At 54.9% G+C, this 19,253-nt stretch overlaps 6 protein-coding genes across 6 annotated transcripts; 4 read left to right on the top strand and 2 right to left on the bottom strand.

Annotated features, from left to right (window-relative positions):
* Positions 1-1,639: 1,639 nt before the first annotated feature.
* Positions 1,640-4,857, bottom strand: CCMA1212_004665 (EVI5-like protein; the record flags this gene model as incomplete). Its single annotated transcript, XM_073701962.1, has 3 exons — positions 1,640-3,566; positions 3,710-4,317; positions 4,408-4,857. The coding sequence occupies 3 exons, from the start codon at positions 4,855-4,857 to the stop codon at positions 1,640-1,642; spliced, it is 2,985 nt and encodes a 994-aa protein (XP_073559994.1).
* A 955-nt stretch (positions 4,858-5,812) lies between these two features.
* On the top strand, positions 5,813-6,406 carry CCMA1212_004666 (uncharacterized protein; the record flags this gene model as incomplete). The annotated part of the gene is made up of 1 exon (XM_073701963.1): positions 5,813-6,406. The coding sequence occupies one exon, from the start codon at positions 5,813-5,815 to the stop codon at positions 6,404-6,406; it is 594 nt and encodes a 197-aa protein (XP_073559995.1).
* Positions 6,407-9,905: 3,499 nt separating this feature from the next.
* On the top strand, positions 9,906-10,685 carry CCMA1212_004667 (uncharacterized protein; the record flags this gene model as incomplete). The annotated part of the gene is made up of 1 exon (XM_073701964.1): positions 9,906-10,685. One exon carries the CDS (start codon positions 9,906-9,908, stop codon positions 10,683-10,685), a length of 780 nt encoding a protein of 259 aa, XP_073559996.1.
* Positions 10,686-11,650: 965 nt separating this feature from the next.
* CCMA1212_004668 (Calcium channel YVC1) lies at positions 11,651-15,605 on the top strand (the record flags this gene model as incomplete). The annotated part of the gene is made up of 5 exons (XM_073701965.1): positions 11,651-12,068; positions 12,173-13,469; positions 13,569-13,640; positions 13,704-13,772; positions 13,841-15,605. The coding sequence occupies 5 exons, from the start codon at positions 11,651-11,653 to the stop codon at positions 15,603-15,605; spliced, it is 3,621 nt and encodes a 1,206-aa protein (XP_073559997.1).
* Positions 15,606-16,448: 843 nt separating this feature from the next.
* Positions 16,449-17,204, bottom strand: CCMA1212_004669 (uncharacterized protein; the record flags this gene model as incomplete). The annotated part of the gene is made up of 1 exon (XM_073701966.1): positions 16,449-17,204. One exon carries the CDS (start codon positions 17,202-17,204, stop codon positions 16,449-16,451), a length of 756 nt encoding a protein of 251 aa, XP_073559998.1.
* Positions 17,205-18,074: 870 nt separating this feature from the next.
* Positions 18,075-18,976, top strand: CCMA1212_004670 (Eukaryotic translation initiation factor 1A; the record flags this gene model as incomplete). Its single annotated transcript, XM_073701967.1, has 3 exons — positions 18,075-18,095; positions 18,349-18,507; positions 18,686-18,976. 3 exons carry the CDS (start codon positions 18,075-18,077, stop codon positions 18,974-18,976), a joined length of 471 nt encoding a protein of 156 aa, XP_073559725.1.
* Between the last annotated feature and the right edge of the window lie 277 nt (positions 18,977-19,253).

Below are 19,253 nucleotides of genomic sequence, written 5' to 3' on the forward strand. Positions count from 1 at the left end.
CCCCGGATATCAGCTCCGACAAGTTTCTATCCGATGCTGGTGTGCTCCCGTTAAGCCATGATGTGATGCGTCACAGATAAGAAGTCGCAAAAGAGGGAAAATGGCAAGACAAAAAGAAACCAGCCAACCAGGCGCAAAGCCGCCCCCAAGGGTTGAAGCCGGCACCATGTACCAATGCATTGCATTTGCATGAGACCAATCACCGTCGCCCAATCCTACATTTCATTCAGACAGTCAGAGAAATACTGGGTTCCCTCGTCAGACCTGTGCCTCTTGGATGATGGTCCGGTCTCAGCTATGTTGCAGATGTTCTAAAGGCCGCCAGAGATTATTAGTACCAAGCTCCGTTTAGACGCCCTCGTCTGCTTCTCGGCACTCCGTACCTCGAGACCCCTCCCCTTCCAGTTAGCCTCATGCAATCATACCGGCAGACATTGCAGACGTTCAGAGAGCGCATACCGAGTAGGTAACAGTACCGCAAGACGAGCAGCAAAACCCTGCACGAGCCTCCACAGCTTCCAAACCTTCCATGTGCGAGGAGGAACAAGCAAGACGTTGGAACGGTGGCATCATCCCCGACACAAAACCTCTTGGTTCTTCGGCAGTCCCACCAGAGAACGTCATCCCGTCATCTTGACTTCCGTCAATCGTCGATAAGAGCCGTCGATCCGATTTGGGGCATTACAACGACGAGGATTTGATCATCCATTCAGCGCCGCGCTTTTATCTGTTGTTTGCTTGCCAGCGTTGCCAGCCCAGCCACGTTGAGGCTTGAGCAAAGCATGAGCATCAGCTTGCCGCTCGTTGGCTGAGCACGTGCTCCATTGCCGCCCTGGTCTCGTTGCTTCTCATTGGTCGGTCGTCGTCGCGATGTGATGCCGAGGTTCGATATGCTGTCCTGCAGCTACCATGTAAGGGAGACGATGGACGATTCACCGCCGCGGCAGCATATCCGTAAGGTAATTGAGTGATAGCACCAGTGATAGTCATCAAGTGAGAGAAGGGAGGGATATGACTGTGGTGCAGGTATAAAATCGAAATGAGAAAATGAAGCAAACACCAAGTCATACAAGGCTGTGCTTCACATGCAAAATGAGTGGCGTTTTTACGATGCGTCTCAATCGGTGTGCTGGTATTCGCGTCGGCTATGTCTGCTCAAACTGCCATGCAAGCTTCGGCTCGCATCCAATGTCTTCTGACCCATTCCTTGCCATATGAAAACTCCGTGCTAAGTTCCAAAAAGAGCGGAAAAAGAAAAGGGAGGCAGAAAAGATCCCGTCGCTTCATGATATAGACTGGCCCTAATGCATAGATGAAATGAGAGAAGGGAAGAAGGAAAAAAAGAAAACTACTGTCCATCCCAAGGACAGCTTCACCAGTCTACCGCGGCACATTTTTCCCACGAGAAAACCCTTGCTCGCATGTACTGCGCCCCTCCTAAGCAGAATGCAACCTTGATGAAGCGTCGGCCGAGGGCTCATTTCCACAAGTCGTTGCATTGTAATATCAGATCCCCAGTAGTTCGGCGACATCGAGGGGTATGTGCGATTTCCCTAGTCCAACTTGTTCCAGTGGCGCTCTACGCTTCCATCTCTTGGTTTGGACTGAACCTCCATCCTCTTTCCGGTCTGCATTCTTCTCACCTGCGCCAGCCCCAAAACCCACCCGTTCCTGGGGATGTCGTTGTGGCCGCGGGCTGAACGACCTTGACATTGACCGTTCCAGGCGGTAGAGCCGCGTTGGAAGAGTCGCCCATCACAACGCCATAGACCTTTTTCAGCGCCTCTAGCTGCTGCTTTGCCTCCTCTGCCTCTTGCTTCGCGATGGCCTGCGCCGTCTTGGCTTGCACAAGGTCCAGTAGCAGAGTGTCGAGATCGTTTGTCGACGACTTGCTGTCGTTTGACACTGCCGGGGTTGCTGGCATCGACGCTGGCGGCGGGACAAGATCGTTGCTATGCAGCAGCGACGACTTCCGTCTGTTATACGTACCGCCCTGAGTAGCCATCGACTTGCTACGCCCAAGCTTAAACTCTCTCAAGCCGCCGCCGTTCGCCTTGCCGGACCAGTCTGTCCCTGAGTCACGGCCACCAAAGGGCTCGCCAGATACTGGCCTCGCCCGCAAGACTTGAATTTGCTTCTCCAGCCGTTGCTTGTCCTGGTGGAGGGCTCTGACGTGGCTATGGCTCTCTCGAAGCTGTTCCTTGAGCGATGACATCTCCTGGTCCAAGTCGTGGATTCGTCGATTAAAGTCCTGGTTCTGCGACATGGCGCTGGCCAGCTGGTCCTTGGTTTGATCCAATTCGAGTTGCAACTGCGACCTTTCGCCGGGTGGTGACGACGAAGGCTTGTCCTTCTTTTTGCTCTCGTCTTTCTCATCGTCGCTACCAAAGCGGCTCTCAACGCGATCCAGCAACTCCGACAGGTCCTCCGTGGATGGTGCCTCCATTGCGTCAGCCGGGCCGCCATCAGACGATTTGTCTGCTTCATCGGCCCCGCCTTCTGCTTCCTCTCCTTCGTCGGCCTCCTCAGTCGCATCTTCGGCGCCATCTTCGCTTGCGCTTGCTGCTACTTCGTCTCCGCGGCTCGCTCTCTTCCTGAGCCCATCCAGAAGCGATCGAACAGCCTTGCGATCCTCTTCTCTCTCCTCACGTTCACGCTTCAGCTCGTTTGACAATAGCGCATGATTTCGTTGCAGTTCGCTCAGCGCCGTGAGTAGATCTTCGATCTGGCTATGCAGATACTTGTCCTCGGTGTTCTTGCTGCTAGTGGGGGCGGCGGCGGCCTTGGGGCCAACCGGCGTCGACTCGCGGCTTCCGGAGTCATCCTCGGTAGTGTTTGAAGAGTCCCTTGACACAGTCGTGGCATCCGTCGACGACGAGCTCATGACGCTCATGGAGCTTGCCTCAACCGAGTTGAGAGTCGAGGCAAGGCTTTGTTTGGAGGTGCTCCGACGCAGCATGCTCAGCGGCCTCGACGGCGCACTAAGACCGGGGACCAAGCCTGAGCTTCTCGGGAACGCACCGGACGAAGCCCAGATGCGACCTAGGAATCGGGCGGCGGCGGTCGCGATATCAGACGTGCGAGCGGTGTTGGCGGTCGCAACCAGAGATTCGCGGTATCCCTGTTCGAGCTGGGCGAGCTTCTCTCGGGTAACGATGCCTGTGAGGCTTCCAAAGTCCTGCACAAACTCGTCTGCGTTGTAATGATAACAATCCCACAGGCCCCTGGATAGAAGGAGCTGCATCACGTCTTCTAGCTCGGTGCAGGAAAGCAATCTAGTCTCATTTCTGCGCATTAGTGATAGTGCGACGCGCATCAGTGTCTCAGAAGCGCCCTCGGCGAAAACAACATCGTATATGCGGAACAGCATCGGCAGGGGACATGTGGTCGCGAAGAAACTCAGAAACCACTGCGAGACATAGGCCGTCTCCACCTGCAGATCCTCCAGGTGGCTGGACAGCAAGGGGAGATTGGCCCGTAGCAGTTCTCGAAACTGGTATATGCGCACGTGAAGCCCGGAAAGATCTGGCAGAAAGCAACTTCTCAAGTCATAACGGTCCATGAGTCTAAGGGGGCGGAACGAATTCACACCGGACACGGTTAGTATCATGTACATCACAATAACCCAAGGGCAGCGGTGGCGCTTTCTGACTCGGGGGAAAAGGGGAGATAGAAAGGCAGGGAGACGAGGGAACAGGACGCAGCTTACCGAACCAAAACGCAAAATGCCTGCTTGTCGGGCATGTGCATCAACAGAGGTCCGACAAGAAAGGCGAGGCCCTGGCAGTAGCCGATCTTGGTGTCGTACAGACTAAACGTCTTCAGCACCCGACCCAGCATGCGCTGCCCGTCGCCGTCGGGGTCGCGAAACATTTCAACACCAGGGAAACTCCGGCCGAGATCCTTGCCTATGAGGCCCTCATACGGGCTAGATTCGCCATTGAGCCGTTCGTACTGCTCCTCCAAGCTGGCGTCGCGAGCACCAGACATGCTCTGCCAGACGACGCCTCGCAGCGGCGGGGGAATCCCCTTGCGGATCTTGTTGGACAGCAGGGTGGGGAGCCTTGCCGCGGTCTGCTGGTAGTCCTTGACGAGGGCTGCGTAGAACTCGAGATCCGTCATCGGAGGCGGGGGCAGCATCGAGTATCGCAGGGCGGCGGGTGTAGGCCCGCGGACCATCTTACGGAGCTTAGCCATGGATGGCGGACGCGGCCTGTTGGGCTGGGGCTTCTCGACAAGCTGGACCTTGACCGTCTTTGGGTTTGTCGCCAACTTGGCGTTTTCCTGCTCTAAACGGGCCAGAAGCAAAGCGGTGGACTATGAACACCACCTCGGGTCAGTGGAAGCGCTTCAAGGGGAGAAGGCAAGGGTTATGGGCTGCGTGTCAGGACGAAGAAGCGCACGTACATTATCAGTCTCTTCGTCTTTGGTCTGTTCATCTTCCGTCTTTTCCAGCTCCGCCCAGTTGACTTCCTCGGGATCCGAGCAATCGCTATCGGCATCGTCAAACTCTCCAAGCTCGTCCTGAAGAGTACGGCTGGCCTCTGCGGACGCAGACAAGGTGGCAGTCGAGTTTCGAGAGGCGCTTGCCGCTTCGAGGCGGCCCTCTTCGGGAGCCTGGCCAGTCGCCGGCAGTGTGGGAGAGTCGGGCGACTTGCTATCGCGGGGGGAGCTGGTGTCTATCGAAAGCGCCGGCGGCTCCGAGAGCCTGACCGTCACCATAGAATCGCGGGTCGTCTTCGGGGTCGCAGCTTCGGCATCGTCGACGTGCTTCGGGAGTGCGTCGGCGGCTGCTTCGACGGCCAAGGTCGGCGTGGACGGCTCGCGGCCGTGCTTGTCGCCGGCGTCCATCGTCATCGGGGCCCGCCCAGCTGGATGACGAGAAGGGGAAGGGGGTTCGTGTGTGTTGAGCTCGCTCTTGGCGGTTGGCGAAGAATCTCGCGGCGCGATGCAGACAGTTGAGGCAGATGAGCGAATGTCCTGCCTCGAGCGCCCTGTCTCTGCTAAGGTGCTGTCTGGGGGTGGCTCAGATACCGCCTTCCTCCTTTCCGCGGCGAAAAGAGACAGCAGAGATGATACGGATAGCGCAGAAGTGGTTCGACTCGGTTCCTGGAGCAATTTGTCCCCAGCACCTCGTACCTACTACCTCCTTGGCAGCAGGCAATCTAGAAATCGGTTACGGCACCTGGACACCTAAAAAGCGGCACTGGAACCCCCGAGCCTGCGCGGGTGAGAGAAAGGGCAGAGCTGCCTTGGTCAGTGGTGCTCGGTCTGCGGAATACGGCAAACTCTTGGTGCTGGTGTTTCATCGAGGGGCTCCGGGCGGGCTGAGGCTAGTCGGCGCCTGGATAGGAGTTGTTTTGACCACCGGGGTCACCGCGATTTCGGACTATGCTGGGTTCCTCGAACGAGGATGACGGAGGGACAGATGGAGGGGAAAAGATGAAGCGAAAAGAGAGAGAAAAAATTGCAAAGAGCAGAGAGATTCCGGGACAGGCCTAGGCTGTGGGGAAGAAGCGGCTTGCTGTAGGTGAGCAGGTATAGTAGGATGGAGGCGGTAGTCAAGCAAGGCAGGCCAAGGATCGAATGGAGTCGGGTCGTGTCCGTGACCTGGAGCCAGTAATGCGGAGTACCGAGATTCGTGGAAATTGGAGTCCGTCCTGCGTTGTCTGTGATGGTATCGTCCACCACAAAAGCGACGCGGGCTGGAGAGGCCTCGGAAGTGCCGTCGATGAAGGCGGCAGCTCAATTGGCGTGGGCGACAGATTGCAGCGGCTCGATGCAGAGGCAGAGGCAGAGACTGACCACGCCCATGGCCATGACGGGCTCATCGACGAGTTTCGACTTCTGGGCATGCAATGCATATGGGGTAGCATCAAGGCCAGGTCATTTGGGGTTATTGGCTGCTAAATGTCCGGGCAGAGGCGCTGGGACAGGACCCCATGTAGCAGGTACTCTGCGCGCGGCGGCTGCCGCTGTGGCGGTCCCAGGTACCGTCGACCCCGAGGCCGTGGTCAGGGCGGGTCGAAGAACCCCTGACGCTATTCCGAGCCACCGCCGCACCTACCCAGCTGGTGCGCTGTGTGTGTGCTGGAGGTTTGGGTGTGGGTGTGAGTGGTCCGCGACTCAATTGCACAATGCCGGGGCACGTCAATGCAGCACATGGAAGTGCAGTACGGTACAGAACCATAGACAGGCGGTCACTCGATGGGCCATCGTGCAGAAGCCAGCACATCTCAGCAGGCAGGTTCATTATGGTCTCTTCGGACATTTTTCTCAAGCCATTCGTCCACGAGCTTGGTGTACAAGTACCTTCTTTTTTTCTTCTTCTTTTTTTGCCTGTTCCTCTTTTTTTGTGGCGTCTGCACGTATCATCCATCATCCACAAGGCGTCGAAATCCCCTGAGCCGGTCTCTGCCCTATTTCCAACCTCATCCATCTCATCTGTCAAATCTGACCCCCACAACCTTAAAAGGCGCACATGTAAAGAAGCACGCAAGCGGCCATGATGTTTGTCCTTGCCCTCTCCTCAACCACGGTCATTGTCCCCCGTTTGAACGGCTCAAAAATCACTGCGCTGGTGCAAAATACGCGCCGCCATTTGCCACAAAGGGGATGCCGCACTAAGGGAAAATCCACCCCACACCAGACGGGAGGACCAGGGGTGGATCCTTGCCACCTCCTGTGGCGCGAGCTGGTGGGATGAGAAAGCTCCAGCCACCAACCAGTCCCTTATCATGTCGAGGCCGTTTGGCGCATCTCAGACGCCAGCCACCAAATTGTCGACGGGACGCAGGCCAGCAAATCGGAGACGTACTGTGGCGTTTCCTGAGATGTGCTACTCAATGAGGGTGTCAATGCATTTTCACCTTTCCCTTCTCGTCTGTTATCATCCGTTTGTATACATATTAGCATGAGATGTTGGCCGGAGTGCGAGATGCCGTTTTGATCTCGAGATTGTATTATTGGCTGAATCGAGGCGAGATACATCGCAATACTGCGAGTATCTATGCATTAGTACTATTTCCCAGGTAGAGCCCACGGACAATACATAGACTCATCCATCCAGGCATGATTCATCTGATCCATCCATCGACCACCGAGAAAGCCGACGATGCACTCTTGGCAGTGAGATGAGATCACATTTTACAAACTCGGCAGTTGGAGGCATGAATCTTGCCACTTGTGGACCAAAGCTTCATGCGCAGAACCCGGATGAATGAAATCTCTCTCTTCCTCTCTTCCTGCTTCATCACACCGCTGTTCTTCATTCATCAAGCTACCTACCTTAGTCTCACTAGCAAAGCGCTTCTGCAAACAGGGATCACATCTTCTTCAACTCCAGCCTGGCGCATTTCGTGCAAAAGCTAAGCTGTTAGTTTGCAGTAAGCCAACGCTGCATCGAGCTAAACAAGCGATTTCTGCAACGCTCTGCTTTGGGTAGGAGGGCAGGGCCATGAGTTGTTCGTTCCCCCAGCGCTGGTCTCTATAAGGCCTCATAAAACCGATGTGTGCCTCCGGTCTCGTCCCGGCAACCTTCCGGTAGCTAGGGTAAAAATTGACGTTCCAAAGCCATCTCAACCCGACAGTTCTCCCCACCATGCTTCGATTGGGTATGTGAGTGCTTGCTCAGTTGCGTACAAGTGGAAAGTGCCTTTCAAAGGTCTTGTGGCATCCATTCGATCGCGATACACATACAGCACACACACCGCCCAAGAATTAAGGCGGGCCTCGATGTATGTAGGTATTGTACAAGACTTCAAACGCGGCATGATACCGATGCTCGGAAACCTCAGCCGGCGCAGTAGCATTTGAGAAGGCATTTAGAATCTCGTCCTCTAGTATCGCCCACTACTAGCTACCTTACCTAGTACCTAACCTACCTAGGTACTAGTAGTAGGAAAGTAATCGGATTGAATACAGCCACTCACTTCGTCTTCTTCATGAGCGGGCTCTGCAACTCTCTCTTCCATCAATGTTAGAAAGTGACATCACTGGTCTTTGCGTCGTTCCTTCCCATGGCATGCAGAAAACTTCGACCTCACGATGCCTCAGGCACCTCCCAAAGCACAAGCTACCCACACCTACCTACCTACCTAGACCACACCCAATACACTTCTCAACAGATCTGGCCAGCACGCATTATTCCGGCAATATCAAGATCAAGACTTGCACCTTGATGCTGCAAGCACGACTGAGCATATGATATGCTAGCAGGACCAGGCCGGCCGATTCCTCAGCTGATCTAGTTACGCTCCTCGTCTACTTTGGTCTCAACGACAGAAGGGGAGAGAACAGCATCAGCCAATTCATTAGAGCCTTAAAGGTACCATAGCAATTGCGATGGAAAGAAGAGTTGTACTTATTTCTAATCTGGATATAGATGTCCAAGGTCATGCTCATTGTGCTCTAATGGCTTTCGACTTCTCCTTTCTCATCCGAATTGCGTCCCAGTATCTGGCTGGCCATGTGTCCGTCCGTCGACGCTGACAACTTCGTTTCCGGTTGCCCTCGCATTCTGCTCAAGGTTGCCGACGCCGAGCAAATTCCGAAACCCTAAGAGCCGAAATCATTTTGTCTGCTGTCATGAAAGTGGCAGCTGCTTTATTTGTGCGGACACGAAGCGGAAACTTTACGCGTCGAGAAAGTCAACAACTTCCCTCAAACATCTGCTCGGCTAATAGCGACGCAAGCATATCAATCTAAGGCACACAATTCAACGCTTTGTACAATCAGAACACCTTTTCAACAACTCTGGCATTCAATGAGAGGAGTACATTGCAGGCAAGACCTGACTAGGTATTGAGAGGCCCAAGTCAAAGAATAGTTAAGTATACCAACATTTAGCGAGGACTGCTAGCAAGAGATGGAATGTGTGTGCTGCTCCAGGAGGCGACTTTAAGAGGAGTCACCCATCGCGAGACAAGTCTTTACACTCTTTTTATGTACAGATTGCAATATTTTAGACCTCTTTCAAGCACCATATACCGAAACCAGCTCCGATCCGGCATGAAATGCCAGCGAATTGATGCGGGCCTTTGCCGGTAAGCCCTCCTCCAACACTTCTCTATAAAACAGCAACAACATGCTGCCAAACAGTTTCGCCGAAAATGCTTGCTGATTGGTTCGTTGAAGCCAATGCACCTGGCAGCCTCTCCTACTCTCCCATGCCGCGTTCAAGGGAGCTGCCTCAACACGCTCCACAGCGCAGGCCTTGTGAGAACCTCTTGTGCGAGGCCTTTCAAACTGAACTTGTTCTTACGACTGCCTTGGGGTAGAAGAGAAAAGATGAAGTTACCGGCGCAGATGGCAAATTTGGCAGGAGAACGCGTATGTCTTCAGAAGAAGAGCCGCGAGTCAATCGGAGCAGCCATCCGTCAACGTGGACCAAGAGATGGCATCGGGCAACCAATTTCCCAGCTGGAGTTGCAATACAGATATCGAACTACTGCTGTCTACTTCTTCTAGTGATCAGCTTGGTTATCATCAACGAAAAACATCCATTCTCCACGGTTTCAGACAGAAATTCAATCCGTCGAAGTGGTCATCTATGCTACTCTACTTACTCGAGGTACGGTACAGATCTGCCCCTATCATCTGCATCCCCAAATCCGTCCTTTTGAGTTGTGCCAGATGAAAATCTGGACGTTCACAAGATTCTTGATCTACAACTGCCCTATCTCAACATCATGAATGCCATTGGCAGCGGTGACGCTGTTGTAATTTTACCATCGGGGCTAACGAACGGCCTCATGGACATCTCAGCCCGCGCCGGCTTATCACATCATGGATTCTAACTGCAAGCTACCTAGTCGTTGGCGCAGAGGCCATTTGGCAGCCCCAGCCGGCGATCTGCTCGGCAGGGCGCACGCTTTCTTGGTCACGACACCTCTAAGACGCCTAAGATGGGCGGTTTGCGGTCCGTCATCTTGAATCATCCCAAGAGGCTCATCTTACCATTGGAACTGACCTTGTACGAAGTTAGGCCATGTTACAGTACTGCCGGAATTCGTCAACATCACATATGGACAACAACAAACAGAAAAACCCCTCTGAGAACTGAATGCCCCCTGCCACAACCCCCATGTGATTCGCCTGGCGGCCAAGAGAATGAAGGGGGAACAGAAATCGCCCCAATCGGCGGCACTTGTCTAACATGTGGGAAGCCCACCCTCTTTTCCCCTCTCTCACCATCCTGGATCGATGCTCGCGGTGTCATGCGTCCCACGGCTGCATCTCTTGTTGGCTGGCTGCACAGAGGGAGCATGTGGCTGCACAAAGTTCATTCATGCGGACGAGCATACATACATGAGTATGTGCATGTATGCAAGGATGTGCACAGTCCTTCCATCCATCAAACAATCAACCAACAATGCAGGGACTCTCTGTGCCACCCCAGGAAATGGCAGTCTGGTGCTGATCTCATGATTTTCCTACTTTGCAGCACCGTCCTTTGGAATTCGATTGACGAGAGACACAGCAGGCCGGGGGTCCCAGTGGCAGGGGCAACGAAAAGAGGGGGAGGACGCCAGGCATCGGCAACTCCATCTCCTATGCTCCAAAATGTCTTTACCCATGCGGGTCAATCAACACCTCATTGCCCAGTGGGAGCAACTGCTTGGACGGGCAATGCAAGAGAAGAAGACAAAATCGATACCGTGACCGATAAATACGGAGTACGGTAGCATTTGCAACACCGCGCGAGAAGGGATCTCCCCAGCTAAGCTCAACAAAGACAGCCCATGGTTGCAGCGCCCACGAGGCCAAAGCACGGCAGCCGACGTTTGATGTCATGGCAATCGAGATATCGGGCTCCGCACAGACTGTCCACGAGGTGTGGTTTTCGTGCTGTTTCTGCTCTCGTTCCTTTTTCTCGGCCCCTCTCCCACGAGTTGGCCTCACTTCCGGATCTTGAGATCTTGGATCTACTAGCTCCTGGTATTGCGCCGTGACTGGATGACGAGTACATGTAACCACAGAGCCGAGACATGAAGGGCTGACCATCATCTCGATCACCTGGGCAGTCGGCAAGTCAGTCGATCACTGCTGATAAAACCAGCCTCAAGAGCCCAGCGTCAAGCTCCATCAATCCTTCACGTTCATGATATCGGGTCTAATAGCGGGCGTGGACCGCACGTTAGCACACACAAAGCACCTCACTAACCTCTGCTGGGCCCGCACGAGCACCTAGCTGGGGAAGACCCCTGCCCGGCACCTCCAGCTGGTTATTACAGGCCTGCTGAGCCCACTAACGGTCTTGGTGGCCCTCCGTAGTGGCTCTCGCTCCGCTGTGGGCTGGCGCTGGGCAGCAGATTAGAAGGAGCCTAGGCCTTTGTTTGCTCCATTCGACTGGACTCGTCCAAACCGCCCGCCTTGCTCTCGCCAGCCGCGATTCTTGTTGCTCTCCTTCCTCTCCACCCCAGCTCGCAGATGCGGGAGCGGCTCGTCGCCTCTATTGCCGTGTTTTGACCTGCCTTGCAACCCCTCATGGCGCCTCCAGCCGACAGGTGCTGAAGACGAGAGAGGGTGAGAGTGCGAGACAGCGAGTGAGTGAGACGGGAGACGGGAGACGGGACCCTCGCTCGAGCTGCACCTCGGCAACGTTCTAAACGGCACAGGACCTTGATCTTGCGGCTCAACCACGCAAAATATGTCGTCCATAGCGCTGCGGCGCCCTCGGCCAGCTCCCCGTCGCGCCTCGACTCGGCACGAGAGCGTATCGCCGTCCACCGTCACGCCGCTTCGAACATTCGCCGTCCATCGCACTCACGCCACGGCAGACTTTACAGAGGCAGACGAGGACGATGACGAGGACGACGACGAAGGTCGCCGCTTCGAGAACAATGGCAACAACAACAGCAATAGCGACAACAACCATGGGATTGCCACAGGCCTTTTCGACGACAACAATGACAGCAACATCCGTCGCCGCCCCGGCCAAGTCTACGGAGATGACAATGCGGCAGGGCGAGATCAGGGGGGCCGGGGAGACGATGGAGAGGAGGACCGCCTGCCTCGCAGACGCAATACTCTGCCCGTCCTACCACTCTTCTCCTCAACGCATCTTGGTATGAGCTACACCTCTTCAGTGTCGATGCTTTGAATCATTGGGCCTTCCAACGTCTGGAGAGAACTAGCTGACTTACACGCCACTGCTGCTTGTTGCTTCCAGACACGCTCCCGGTTTATAGCTTGACCCACGCAATTCGCATCATCGTGAGTGCTCGCACTGAGACGACGCTTACTTGGGATCAGCTACGGTCTCCCCAAGTCTCTCAGTTCCTTATCAAGCCGATGCAGCAGCAGATCCGAAACCAACACTTTTCACGGGCCACCCTCTACGCCCTCATGGCAAACTGCCTCCAATTCACCAAGGAGGCCCAGATGTATGCCGCCAATGCCGGCACCAGCAACACAAGGGCCCAGGTCTGTGAGCTGCTGGCCTTGAAGCTGCTCAAGGAATACTCGACTCGCGAGTTGATTGATGCGTTGGCCTATGACTTCTACCCGCTCCAAGGTTTGCCGGATTCGCAGGCACCTCCCAGGACGGCCGGCAGCGCCAACAGCAAAACCAAAAACACTCTCCTTGTAGCGTCGCGGACGTCGACCCTAGAGGTTGCAATCAGAGCCTCGGCCAAGCACTTCCTCGCCCACCCGGTTGTGGTCCAGCAGCTGGAGGCCATCTGGAATGGTGCCATTTCCTTCTACTCCTCCGCCGACAGCTTGCACCGGGAGTCGCCATCCAGCCCCTTCTCGCGCTTTAATAGCCAGCCCAAAGTTGATGATAGGACGCCTCTCCTGGGCTCCCTGCCCCCCAAGCAGGGGCACTTCGCCGTCCCCCCGGGCAGAAGAACCGTGATGTTGTACGACCCTAGGCAGGCATCTCTGCTGAAGCTGTCTCGCCTCAGGGTCCCGCGATATAGATCCTTCTTGTCTACGCTGTCACTTGCCGTCCTCATTGGGCTCTTCCTGGCCGTCCTATCTCGACGGTCCGCACAAATCACCGGCCTAGAACTTGTCTTTTGGTTCTGGAGTGCAGGCTTCATGCTGGATGAGTTGGTCGGCTTCAATGAACAAGGGTTTGCCCTGTACATCATGAGCTTCTGGAACATCTTTGACCTGGGTATCCTGGTGCTGCTCATTGCCTATTACTGTATGCGTGTCTATGGTGTCTTCCTCGCCGACCCCTACCACTGGAATGCCATGGCCTACGATGTGCTGGCCGCAAATGCCATCCTGCTGCTGCCTCGCATCTTCAGCATCCTGGACCACTACCAGTACTTTTCTCAACTTCTGATTGCATTTCGGCTCATGGCTGCGGACTTGGCGGCTGTCTGCGTCTTGATTCTCATCGTGTGCAGCGGCTTCTACGTCTTCTTTACGTCCTCTACCGCCTCTAGTGATGGTGGCGAGGTTGCATACAAGATATTCCAGATCCTCATGGGTTTCACGCCCGCTGCTTGGGATGTGTACGTTTACCCCCTCCCCTGTGTTGTCCCTCCCCTACCATGTATTCTTCTTGACTCAACCCTTTCGAACTGAACGACAAAAGACTGACATGACAACAGATGGCCATCGTATAATTGGCTTGCGCGAGCGTTGCTGTGCTTGTTCCTCATTATTTGCCACTTCTTGATTGTGTATGTGCTCGACAGATTTCTCATCCAGGGCCCTGTGCCAGGTCTGCTGACTTTTCAAACAAGGACAATTCTCATCACCGTCTTGACTAACTCCTTCATGGCGATTGCCTCCAATGCCAATGAAGAGCACCAGTACGAAAACCGTCCCATACTTCCATTGCCTACTTGGTGAGGCTATTCATCGCTTACGCATCACACAGATTCCTATTCGCCATCAACACCATCTCCATGGTGAAAAACGACGCTCTCTTCTCTTACATCGCACCTACCAACATCTTTGCATGGCTACTCATGCCTCTGCGCTACTGCATGCCTCTTCGTCACTTCGTCTTGCTCAATCGCGTCATCATCAAGGTGACTCACTGTCCCATCTTGTTCTGCATATACCTGTACGAACGCCTCTGGCTCGCGCCGTCCATGTTTGAGCCCACGGATCTGGTGGAGAATCCCGGAAGGAGCCGGGCCATTTCCTTCGGGGATATGGCCAACAGGACCAACATCTTCAGCCCTAGCATGCGGGTACGCGAAGAGTCGGTGGCAGGGTATCAGAAAGACAGGGCTCTCGACGAGCTATTCATGCGCATGCCCGAGGCCACCAAGACGCAAAGAAGACATGAGAGACGCAAGACGCAAACGGCGATTCGAAACTGGATGGACCGCAATGACCAGGAAGGTGTCGGCAGCAACTGGCCACCATCGGACAGCAGGGCTGTGCCTGACTGGCAGAGGAGGATGAGCATGGGCTGGGACCTGCGCTCCAACTCTAGGCAGATGTCCGATCTCAGGTCCATCGTCAGTGACCCGGCAGACCTAGCGTCCAATGCCGGGGGGACTTCATATAGGGCGTTTCCCATGGTGGACCCTGGCTTCATGGACCCTCGTTTTGCCCACCTGATGCCCGAGTACAAAGACCACACCGACGCTGATGGAGACGACGAGCTGGTGACTAACGATGAAGACGAAGACGACCTCGGTACTAGCGCCGGTCCTCATGGTCCGGCGGGTGGCAATGCCGCCCCGAGTGAGACTGATGACTACTTTACAACGACTCCTACAGGCGCGCGGTCAGCCGTCATAGCCTCCTCCCACAGCTCGTCCGACAAGGGGAATAACTCTGGCAAGCTCCGGCGACGCGAACTGCACAATCGCACACTGTCCACAAACACCATACTCTACAACCCAGGGGAAATGGAGCCGCCCACTGAGAGTTCACAATCGGCCTCGCCGCCCAAAGCGGTCGTGCCTGCAGGCGGGTCATTCATACCCACTGGCATGCGCAGCCCGCCTCGCCGAGCTCTTCTCTCTTCGCCCAGCCTCAATACTCGCTCGACAATGCCTGCACCTGGACTGGTAGGCATGATCAACTTGGATAAGTCGGCCATGTCGGGGCAGGGTTCGGGAGGTCGAGACCGCACTTTTCGAAGGCTCTCCTCGGCCGACCTCAGCATTCTATCTGACAACACCAACCTACCCTTTGCTGGAGACATTAACGCTGGTCTACCAGGTAGTTTCCAGACGCAGATGGCTATGGCTATGATGAAGGACAGCCGACTACGAAATTCGGCCGGATCTGACGCGGCGGATCGTGATAGGATGGGACGGCTGGTTCTCGCTCGCATGAAGACCCTGGAAGAAAGCTTTGCAGATGTCGTCAAGGAAATGCGAGACCTGAAGAGCAGTTCCACCGCCCCAACGACAAGACGAAACTCGTCCGGTGAAGACCTAAGAATGGGAACTCCCCCTGAGATGGGCAGGTCAGACCGACCAAAGAGCCGCAAAGGGACAGCAACGCCGAAGAAGGCGACTAGCAAAAGACCCCCCAGCCGATGGAGCACGAAGGAAAGCAAGCTGGGGCTGACGATGACGGGGGATGTCAAGGGCAAAGGTAAATACATTGAGTCCTCGACGGAGGAAGAAGGTGAAGCGGCAGGCGATTCCCTTTTGGAGAAGAGAAGCTCCTTGTGAACATTTCCTTGGGGGGCTTCTTTCTCTCCTCTTTTCTTTTATTCTCCTTCGGGGCCTCTTCTTTTTCTGAGGATTCGTGGGGCAACCAAGAGCATGCACTGGCGTTGGAGGGAAGCGTTTGATGGCCTTGGGTCTGATTCCGTGCACGGGGGTCGAGACATTATGTGTTTTAGCGGACGTGGTCCGGAGTTGAAAGGGAGGTTCGTTTTATTTCAGCAACGGTGAGGTTGCGACAGACGGTATGGGAGATGTATGGACAAGGCTTATGTTGTTTTTTTGTTTCCCTTTGTTTTCCTTTTCATATCACATTTTGCATGAAATGCCGTGTAACGCGCGGCTCGAACTCGATTATTTCCTTGTATCATTGTATAGGCCGACTAATGTCGGAGATGGTTTCATCTACGCGGATATCGAATAAACGGTACACAGCTGGCTGATCTGTGTTTGAACATGGTTGAATACTTCCCCAACTGTGAATGTAGGGTGGAACAGAGACTGTGTCGGGGCGGCTATGGCCGATCGTTGCAGCATCTGCGGCCAAAGATGAGTTGCTGAGGGATGGCATTGGCCTCCGTTGATGAGAGACGTCTGATGCGCTAGGAACACATGGCTGAGCAGAATGCCCCTCTGGGTATGTGTCCATGTTGCATGCTGATGCTTGACTGTGATCGACTTTGAGCAAATTTCTGTCAGGTAGTGAGCTTGTTGTTGTGCCGAATGTGATCCAGTCGAGCTATGAGCTCGGCAGTGAGTCTGCAGCATTGATGTCACCATCTACCAGACTCCTCTACACGAGAAGAAGGAACAGCGTGTGATAAATGAGAGGAAGCAGCCACTTCCCTTTCATCTCAGGGGCTGGGCACACCTGCTCGTCAGAGCCCTGGCAACGGCCTCGCCAAACGGCCAGGGCGACAGCTTCGACGCCTTGACGGGATCGTGAATGGTGATCCAGAGAGTCCCCCGGATCTCCCTGCCGTCGCCCACGCCGTTGCGGAAGCCGAGGTCCTCGAGGCTGCGGTAGATTGCGCATTTGAGACGCCTCTGCGTCAGGGTGCGCACGACGGACGAGGCGCCGGCGCCCGTCATCATGATCCAGAGGGGCTCCTCGAGCGTCTTCCTGAGGTACTTTGCGCGGCGGGCGGCGGCGAGCGGGTGGCCGCGGGGGTCGAAGAAGCGCAGGTCGTGAGGGTGGATGATGTGCCGGGGGCTGAAGGCGATGGTGGCGTTGTACGCCTTGGACGCGTTCTGCAGGGCCGGGCCGGTGGTGAGCCTGCGGGCGGCGCCGTTGTCCGGCTCGAGGTTGTGCGTCGTGAGAAAGTCCCGGTTCTCGCGGCTCGTGAGGAGCCTGCCGTCGGGCTTGACGAACTTTTTGGCCTCTTCGGGGATGAAGCGCCGGACGGTGTCTCTGAGGAGGGGTTTTCGCTGGAAGGGGGCGGCTGGTGTCTGGCGGGGGGTTCTGTTGGATGACGAGGAGGCGAAGCGGATGTTTGTTGGAGGACGCAGATGGAATGGGGGAGTCTGAAGAGAGCATGGCGATTGTGTGAATTGCTTGGTGGTGAGATGCCTCAGGGGCAGGGAAGCGTGAGATGCCACTGTCATGATGGCAATGCTGTGATGGTTTGGGTCGTCATGCGGAGCTTGTTTGTGTCTTTGGAGTTTCCCTCTTTGACCGTCTCTGATATGCTCCGAGGAGTCGAAGACGGAAGTATTTGTGGCTTCTCTTTACTGGATCCTTTGGGCGTACTGCGCTGGAATAAGGAATGAAGCAGTTGACGATATCACGATGAGAACCGCAGAGCTTGAGACTGCTTATGTAAACATGTGTGGCGCAAGGTACACAAAATCTCGTCACTGATGGAATTTCTAAAGAACTTTAATCAGGCGCCTCAACGCCACTCAAGCTTCTTCACAAGGTCAGAAACTTCTTCATTGAACACTTGTTGGGGAAGTCAGAAAGAGGGCAGATTTCCATAGAATATTGGAGATGCAATGATGAAAAGATGACTGGGCTACTTTTAGCTCCCATGCACACACTCTCTCCACCTTTGACTGCAATATTCCGGGTTTTCAGCCACACTCCATCAGGAGGTATGAAATCTGCCTCTCCAGCCCAATACACGTCGAGATGAATTCAGTCATATCTTGTCACCTTCAACAAAAGTTCAAGCTGTTCCTCCTGTGACCTACCCAGTAGGACTCCATACTGCCTTATTTTCCCCTAATACTTTTGTAGAAGTCCATATCTCAGTCACAGGACGCAGGCGCTCACACGGGCTGTTTGGTAGTCAGTCGCATCACGTGACGCATTGAGTCACCAAGCCGCATGCATTTTGCTCGCCTTGCGCCCGAAAGCTACTAGTAATTCGCCCCAACCTGCCTCACTATAAGAATCTGCGAGTCGCCGACTTTTTCTGACCCCCTGCGTCTCACGGTCACCGACACTCCAGATTCTTTGAGCCAACAGTCAGGATGCCTAAGAACAAGGGAAAGGTACGTCTTATGCTTTTCTCACCATTTCTTTCGGCAGCGCAGCGCAGACGGAGAGGAAAAGACACAACCGCCGAAAAAAAAGGGCGAGAGGAATAGCGAAATTACTTCCAAAACAACCCCTCCCCCACCAACTTTTCGGTGGCTTTTTTTCGACTCTTGACGCGGCGATGGGAGAAAACCCCGAGAAAAACAAACGATCTTTTGGTGACGTAGAGCTCACAGCTAACGACTTGTCTCTTTTTGCGCAAAATAGGGCGGCAAGAACCGCAGACGAGGAACCAAGGAGAACGATGACCAGCGCCGAGAGCTGACGTTCAAGGAGGACGGGCAGGAATACGCCCAGGTCGTCAAGATGCTTGGCAACGGCCGACTCGAGGCTATGTGCTTTGACGGCAGCAAGCGTCTCGCAAACGTATGTCGATTCCCTTTTCCCCCTGGAGATATAATGGTCACAAAAGAAGAGGAGGAAACCCGCAAAAATGATGCATGACGCGGCCGCCGCTGCTCCACTCTCATCCAGCGTTGGGCAACAGCGAACAGTGGGAACCTCGAAAAGAAGAGCACAGGCTAATCTCGTCTCGTCCGTCTAGATCCGCGGCAAGATGCGCAAGAAGGTCTGGATCAACCAGGGCGACATCATCCTCCTCTCCCTGCGAGACTTTCAGGACGGCAAAGGCGACGTCATCCTCAAGTACACCGCCGACGAGGCCCGCAACCTCAAGAACCTGGGCGAGCTGCCCGAGAACGCAAAGATCAACGAGACGGACACGTACGGCCAGGACGGCGACGACAACGCCGGCTTCGAGTTCGGCGCCGACGAGTCCGAGTCCGAGGAGTCCGACTCTGGCGAGAAGAAGGAGCTCGACATTGACGACATCTGAGCGTCCTTTCCGGGCTCCGGGCAGGGGAAGGGAAACAAACCTGCGGAGGGACAAAAGGGAATATTACGCCTTTCCTCCTACTGCTCACATGAACTCAAACACCATCCCTTTTGCCCGTTTCCACCCCGTCTTGTGCGCTCTGAGGAAGGATGGGAGGAAACGACAAGTTGGACAACAACATCAACAAGAGGGATGCCAGCCTGCAACCTTTGGTATATTGGCACGCTGTCTTCTCTCTCAAACCCTTTGGACGCAGCTTGAGGGCTGCTCGCTGGGT

Source organism: Trichoderma ghanense (genome assembly GCF_004382785.1).
Source record: "Trichoderma ghanense strain CCMA-1212 chromosome Unknown scaffold_4, whole genome shotgun sequence".
Taxonomy (NCBI): Eukaryota; Fungi; Ascomycota; class Sordariomycetes; order Hypocreales; family Hypocreaceae; genus Trichoderma; species Trichoderma ghanense.